The sequence below is a fragment of the Oncorhynchus tshawytscha genome, linkage group LG18 (genome assembly GCF_018296145.1).
Source record: "Oncorhynchus tshawytscha isolate Ot180627B linkage group LG18, Otsh_v2.0, whole genome shotgun sequence".
NCBI classification, from domain to species: domain Eukaryota; kingdom Metazoa; phylum Chordata; class Actinopteri; order Salmoniformes; family Salmonidae; genus Oncorhynchus; species Oncorhynchus tshawytscha.
The window spans coordinates 34231254-34239387 of NC_056446.1; the positions used below are offsets into that span (position 1 = coordinate 34231254).

Consider the following 8134-nt stretch of genomic DNA (forward strand, 5'->3'; position numbering starts at 1 on the left):
GGGTAGTTAAAAATAGCACAGGAATTAAATCATCAACATGTATTTATCACATCTTTAATGATGCTGCAGAAATATATATATTTAACTCAGCAAGTCAGTAAAGAACAAATTCTTATTTTCAATGACAGCATAGGAACAGTGGGTTAACTGCCTTGTTCAAGAGCAGAACGGCAGACCTTTGACCTTGTCAGCTCGGGGATTTGATCTACCAACCTTTCGTTTACGATTTAGTGATCTCAATATAGTAGCCATTTCTAGGAAAACCAAAGTTCCAAAGGCTGAGCCTAATATAGTGTATAAGAGGTCATACAATAGGTTTTGTAGTGATTCCTACTGTATGTTGTTGATGTAAAGAATATTTGTTGGTCTGTGGTGTGTAATGAGGCGTAAACAGATGCTGCTCTTGACACATATGAAATTCCTTATTCCAGTTACTAATAAACATGCACCCATTAAAAAAATGACTGTAAAAACTGTTAAAACCCAGTGGATTGATGAGAAATTTAAAAATGTCTTCAAAAATGTCTTCATAAAGACAAATGTCTATTAGAGTGGACAAAATGTAATTGCTGGTCCTCAGGAAGCTATAAATAGACATGTCATTATCATATCAGTTTCCTGTCGTCATTATGCAGCCATATCACTGTGTGTGTGTGTGTGTGTCACTACTATGTAACACAGTCTAAAGACGTGCCACATGCTAGCCTCCTGGGAGCAGGATACAGTCAAGTGTTGTTGACATCCCCAATGGATCCCCATCCTGACACATACGTATAACCAACAGATACACTATCCATGTGTGATCATCTCCTAACATTCAGACTCTAGGGGAAGCCACACATTATATTCAGTGCCCTGAAAAAGTATTTCCCCCTTTCTGATTTTCTCTATTTTTGCAAATCTTCAACCAAAACCTAAAATTAGATAAAAGGAACAAATAATAAAATGTGATATATTTCATTTTTATAAAGTTATACAACACCCAATGTCCCCGTGTGATAAAGTAATTTCCCCCTTACAATCAATAACTGCTTGTGCCACATTTTGCTGCAATGACCACAACCAAACATTTCCTGTAGTTGTTGTTCAGTCTCTCACATCACTGTGGAGGAATGTTGTCCCACTCTTCCATGCAGAACTGCTTTAACTCAGCGATATTTGTGGGTTTTTGAGGATGAACTTCTTGTTTAAGGTCCTGCCACAACATCTCAATCGGGTTTGTATCAATGTGTGGATAATACATAAAAACATGAATCAACCATTCACATCTATTTTAAACCTTTATTTAACCTTACTGCAATATGCACATGATAAATCTTTATGTTAAGTTAAAAGTGAAAAAATACAGACTGGATATTCTTAAAAATAGACATTTGAATAATTCCTAAAATATGTGTTAACACACAAAGATGAAAAAATACAAATAGTTCATGTTCAACATACAATACAGACTGTCCTTATACATACTGTCCTTATACATACTGTCCTTATACATACTGTCCTTATACATACTGTCCTTATACAGACTGTCCTTATACAGACTGTCCTTATACATACTGTCCTTATACATACTGTCCTTATACATACTGTATATTCAACTGTAAACTATTTGTAACAAAATACCCGACATGTAACATTTTACTAGTGGAACAGGTATGTAATTGCACTAGCTTGCTTGAGGTTTTGATATAACATATAGCCTAATTCAGCTTTACTAAGAGCAAGGTGAGGTTTCTTGCATCTAAAACCAAGTATTATTAAATGTAATAAGAAAATGAAATAGACTAGAATAATGCATGGATAGTAAAGGGGGATTGAACATTAAAGTGTTGCTTCTAAAGTTCAGTACATTTCAGACAATAGTTTTTAAAGTCGTCCTCACGAGCCAAAATGGGTCCCCGAAAAACATGCACAATTGTGTACTACATCATCCATTTTGTGTGATGTCATGTCCTGCAAAAAAAAACATTTGAATTGTTTGCAATTTGAAAATTTTACGAATTCCAATTCGTATAATATGGTACGAGTTTGTAAGTGCTTAAGATCCTGACTGCATCTAAGTGTAAATAATAAATATGTGTTAATGTCTGTTTTGTATGGTGTGCAGTAAAACCAAAACGCATATTTTTTCAGCGCTTCATATCAATAACCATTCTACCTTGTAAGTGCACTAGAGTGCACATATCTAAAGATATAAAATACACTTTGCTAAATATACTTTCATGTGTAAAATTTGAACACCCAATGACATTTTCATAAAAAACTACATATTTTACCAAATACTATTAAAGACTATAAGTGATTGCAATGAGGATTGTAGGAAAGTGATCCTTTCTCTCCTTATGACAGAACATTAGGTGACATTGGTCCCTGATGTGAGTATTACATCTACAGTAAAACTATGTTTTTGTCTCCTGTTAATACAATATTCTCTGATGGATGTAATAAAGTGTAAAAAAGAGAAATAATATAAAATCCTGATAAACAATAAAGGTCCTACAGCTGATGACAGGGTTGTGTGCAACTAAGCATTTGCATAATATATGATATCTCCCCACCACTAGGAGGCTCTTTACTTCTTGTCTTTGACAGGCTGCTCAATAAGTTCCCCCTTGTGATACTTCTGTCCGATCCCATAAGGCACGTGTGCAGCGATGGTCCCCAGCTCCTTGGCTCCCTCGATGTGGAACATCTGGTCGTCAAAGAATATGTGGGGCCGGATCTTCTGCAGGAGAGGCCCTTTGGGGGCCCCGGCTAGGAACAGGGCTTCGTCGATCTCTAGGCCCCAGCTCCTGAGGGTCTTGAGGACACGGGCCCCTGAGCTGGCTGCACTGCGGGCTGTTACCAGGTAGGTACGAATGGGGCAGGTCATACGCTCGTTCTTGGCGTAGAACTTTCTCTGGAGCTTCCCCAGCGCCTCCAGGAAACACTTCAAGGGACCCTGAGAGAAACAATGAGACATAGGGTTACCATAGTATTGTTTTTACTTTTGTCCAAAATCAAAGCATATAATACATAAATGGGTTCCACTTTATTGGGCTAGCCCCCTATTATAGATGGTCTTTAGATATGCAACAACTTGGTAGGTATAAGGAAAGGGTTAGGTCTAGTATTAGGCATAGTGGGATAGTTAGTTAAAATGTTTGTTGCTAGTTAGTTGAAAATCTATAAGCCCTCTACAGGGAGATAAGGAAATCATGGAAATCTGACACAAACGACCATGTCAAAAGCTAACATCAAATGGAGACGTATTCTGCTTCAGAGTCCTCTCATGATCACCTGTGCAAGTGGTTTGTTCTCAAATTCCTTCTCGTGCTCAAAGAACGTGTCCAGGCCGTGTTGTTTCACGATGATCTCTGACTCGTCAGAGAAGAGGACTGCGTCCCCGTCAAAAGCTACTTTCAGCTGTGTGTCAGAAAGCTGGTTCTCCACATCTCCAGATGCAAACATGGTCGCTGCAGCAATGCCTGTTTATAAGACATAAGGGGCTTATACATGCTCATTACAAGTCTTACAACGCTTTACAACAGTTATGGCTAGATGGTATAAAGCTACGGAAGTGATGCAAAAATTGCCATTCTCTCGCTGTGCGATTTGTCAGTTTCTGTTACTATGGCAACAGCTAGCAAGAGAGTTAGATTAGTTAGCTAGCTATGAGTCACTAGGCGATGACAATTAGCTGACAGAGGGCAATAACGACAACACGCCAAGCCAGTGTGAATGACCAGTGCACCGGCGTTGTGCTTCTCACTGGACAGCTGTACTTTCACCGAGTCGCCGATAGCTAGTATAACGTGAACAATTTGTGTTTATTTTTGTCTAGGATTTATGTCTTGTACTACCCAAGAAATAACTCATACTGGTAAGCATCTAGATGTCACCGTGATACAGTCTACCCAATGGATGGCAACAACACCAGAACACGATATACTTCATCCTGCAACTACTGTGCAACTAGCTACCTAGGATGACAGGGGGATGACATTAGGAGGTGACAGTTACAGCAAGCACACGCATACAAGCAACAGTACCCTCATCATCAGTCATTTCATCAAAAATAAACAATTGTCAGTTTTATTAACTGAAACTGCACAATTATGTTGTGCGTAAAACTAACAGTGAAATCCGACTCATCCTCTCCAGAATTAAGTCTAAACTCTCATGGTAGTTCAATTGTAAACTCGTCCTTGGCTGTATATCATCTGGTCACAACCCATTACAACAGCATCATCCATGCATTACAGCTGTAGGCTATACTATAAAGTGTTACCACAATGTACATCTACAGTTGTTGACTTAGCATCCATGCAAATCTAAACCAGTCCATCCTAAACCAGAAGCATCACCACCTACCCTCCTCAATGGCCTCAGTGACTTTCTCTCCATCCTTGGAGAGGTACAGGTTGGTCATGTAGGCCTTCAGATATCCAATGGGGCTTTTCCCTCCAGTCATACAGAATCTCTCAATGGTTAAATCTGTGAGAGGGAACCATTGTTTTTTTTATCAGAAACTCATAGAAATATGATGGTATGGTCATCAGGCTGGTAGCCAAAGATTGCCACTACATATCATGAACAACAGCTAATAAACATTGAAAACAACATATTTGGTCAAAAGAGCAGAATAAAGTTGGATGTCCAATCATTCAATGAAACATGAACATACTTTGCAAAACAGGTATGTCTTAACACATTGCAGGCTGTAACACTGCAGTACGAGTTTCAGAGCGTGTTTTACGGACCGTAGTGGTTGATGCTGTTGATGAGGCGCACACCGACCTGGGCGTGGTTATTAGTCATCAGGACGATGTCAAACAGCTCCTCACTGTCGGGGTAGAGCTGCCTCAGTCTGGAGTTGACCGTCATCAGAGCCTGCAGAGTGTGTGTGTTTTCAGAACAGAATTGACACAGGGATTAAGAAACAATTACAAAACTTGTCTGGTTTGAACTAGAGCAACTACTTCTAGGGTGTTGCTTCAGAATATTCAGTCCCAAATGTGCACACACCAGTGGCGACCCGTCATTCAGGACAGGTGGGGCAGATATATATAATATATATATATTATTATATAAATACATATTTTTTTGGGGGGCTTGCCTGTTTTGCATGTTATTTTGGCATTAATGTGTCACATATCAGTTTGCAAACATTGTAAAAAAAAAACATATATATAATTGAGTTTATAAAGCCCCATACAAACATGGTCTCTTTTTTTGTTTACTTGAGTAAGGCAGCTCCAAAATGCAGGTTTCATCCTAGCTCAGTGCTTTCTGTGGTGGTGGGGTGGGCCAGCAGAAAATAGGAGCATTGAGCCGTGATTGGCTCAGTGTTCTGCCACTCATGGGAACCTTACGGAATCACAAAGCTTCAGTCCTTAGTAAGGGTAGACATCCAACATTTTAGCCCTTTGGGTCCTGCTATAGAGTTACATGACAAGTGCCCTTCCAAGAAGGCTCAAGGTTATTTATTGGTCACAGAAATTATGTCAAATCAAGTTATATGTACAGTAGCTTTGATTGTGAAAGTAAGATGTTGACATGCTCAGTCCAATCTTAGCTAGCAGTCATCATCATGAATCAAGTCGACAATCTACTGGGAAATCTATAGATCAAATGTATCAGTGCTCATCGGCCATTGGACATAAACATTACACAACAAGTTGGAGATTGCAAATTCAACAATGAGTGGTTTGGAAGGAATTGGTGACAGCGGCTAACTGCAAGCATTGCAACTGGGAAGTCGGGAATAAACAGCGCAGACTGGGAAAATCCGTTTTGAACGGTCATTCAATTCTCTTTGCCCACGGAGGACCGCCACGCCACTTTCCTGTTCAAGCACAACAGCGTGAGTCCAAAAATGTCTTATGCTGCTTCATAAATGATGACAGAGAGATATGTATACTGTCGCTAAGAAAGTAATACTAAGTGTATATCGTGGGTAAGCTGTTAGTAGCCCATGTGCCTCACCCTACTAATTTGGTCTATTTTCACCAACGCGGTATTGTAAACACATCGTTCGTGGCCGGTGTTTGCTTGTTTGCAAACTTACAGCTTTGACAATGCTACTGATAGTAGTGATGGTGCTTGGCTTGCACGTGCAAATTCATCACACACAACATTGTATAATAGAATTCTGTTATTTGACGTGTCAAATTAAAAGTTTATTTAACCCGTCAAATAGTGTTATATGACGTGTATCTTTTCTGACACGCAAAGACCCAAACGGTGTTCAATGTGCCTCACCCTAATCATTTGGTCTGTTTTCACCTCTTAATATCACCTACTGTTCTAACTTGGTGGTGCACATGTAGCCTAAAACCTGTTTTAGAGAAATGTCATCATTGAATATTGTAAGAGCTTTCATTGTCTATTTATATGCCCCCTTTATTTATCCTATGGTTCTGACCTGGTGTACAGGGAGAACACTGTAAGAACGGCCCACGTTCTGAATTCTGTTGCTGTACATTTCAAAAGTGCTGAACAAATAGTTATAATGACTACGCCCGTCGTCGCTGGCTCATTAATGTCTTAATCGAAATTACAGATTGCTTCTTATGTGCTTGTCGTCCCCTTATGCCATAGTTTGTACATCTCAATTGTCAGTAGAAACGACATTTGTTTAAGCAAGTCAGCCATAAGAGCTATGTTTTTTTTAAAGTCAGTAAATGAGGCTGAATGAACTGTTTCGCAGCCAGACAAGGCTCCGCTGATAGCCAGGTGTAGCAGTGGTAAGGTGTTGGGGCTGCTGTTGGAACAGCTTTATGAGGGGCCTAATAGTTTGTGGGCACCGTTTGTCACCGTTATAGTACAATTAATGTATTGCTTAGTGTTGTGTTGTGGCTTTGCTGGCATACATCCCACATGATCTACATGCTAAAATCGCCACTGGCACACACAACACGCACGGACACATGCACGAACACACCCACACAGATTATCTGAAGGGGTCTTTTATCTGAAGGGGACATTTGTCGTTCTGCTATAGATTACAACATGGCCTAATCCTGTGCTTGCATACCATTATAGAGCATGGGAAGAAGAACCAGAAGAACCAGAAGAACCCGCTAAAACATAGCTCCACTAAGGAATCCACATGCAACAGTATTTTTTTTATTTAACTAGGCAAGTCAATAAAGAACAAATTCTTATTTTATAATGACGGCCTACCCTGGCCAAACCCTCCCCTAACCCGGACGACACTGGGCCAATTGTGCACCGCAATATGGGACTGCCGATCACGGCCGGTTGTGATACAGCCTGGGATTGAACCAGGGTCTGTAGTGACACCTCTAGCACTGAGATGCAGTGCCTTAGACCACTGCGCCACTCGGGAGTGTCATTTATGTGTTGATGTATAGGTGCATAACAGTGGAAAACAATATTGCCTATTGTAATTCTGAGCAAAACACTATTCTAGATGCATTAGACAAATTGTATCTAGGCCTAAAGGCATTGGCATCACAGTGAATGAGGTTTCCCCTTCACCTCCACTAAGGAATCCACATGCAATTGTAAGGCAACCCTACCCTCTGACTCTCCCACGCACGGACATGCAGGTAGGCCATACCCTTAGCTATGTTAATACAATCCCTCTAATTTACCTTCACGAGAGGGAACGCCACACCTGGCATGAGCGGCTCATTCTCATGCTCCTGTTGAAACGTCACATACTTCTCGACCCCCTCTTCCTCATAGATCTTCCGCTCCGCAACCATGTTGAACAGGGTGCGAGAAGAGACGGCGATAGTGACGGCATATTGGGGTTTGGGCTATTTGGAAAACAAGAATAGTAAAGAAAAAATTACGATACAAGAGATTAGCTAATAGTATACTATAGACCCGTGTAGACACTTATTTTATCTGCACAGGCAAATAAGAACGGCTCATGTATCACTTACGGGTCTAGGTTTCCTTGTTTTCAAACTGTCAAAAAAGGCTTTTGCTGCGGCCCAGTCCTTTTCCTCTCCAGCGTTAGTGGCTGCTGGATCGGTAGGTTTGATTTCACTCATATTTGTCCTGGGATCGAAAAGTTCAAAGCCTGATAGTTCCGTAACAGTGATTCCGAATGTAGAAGATCAGAACAAGCGGCCACAGGCTGGTTTGCGGAAACGTTTGAGAGGTTTCGACGGGCGTG

The 8134-nt window shown here is 40.6% G+C and overlaps 1 protein-coding gene across 1 annotated transcript; it reads right to left on the reverse strand.

Annotated features, from left to right (window-relative positions):
* Positions 1-1267: 1267 nt before the first annotated feature.
* On the reverse strand, positions 1268-8134 carry LOC112217926 (cytosolic 5'-nucleotidase 1A-like). Its single transcript, XM_042300970.1, has 6 exons — positions 7899-8134; positions 7602-7769; positions 4743-4872; positions 4354-4476; positions 3280-3467; positions 1268-2941 (listed from the first exon to the last, which is right to left on the reverse strand). Exons 1-6 carry the CDS (start codon positions 8007-8009, stop codon positions 2573-2575), a joined length of 1089 nt encoding a protein of 362 aa, XP_042156904.1. The 5' UTR covers positions 8010-8134; the 3' UTR covers positions 1268-2572.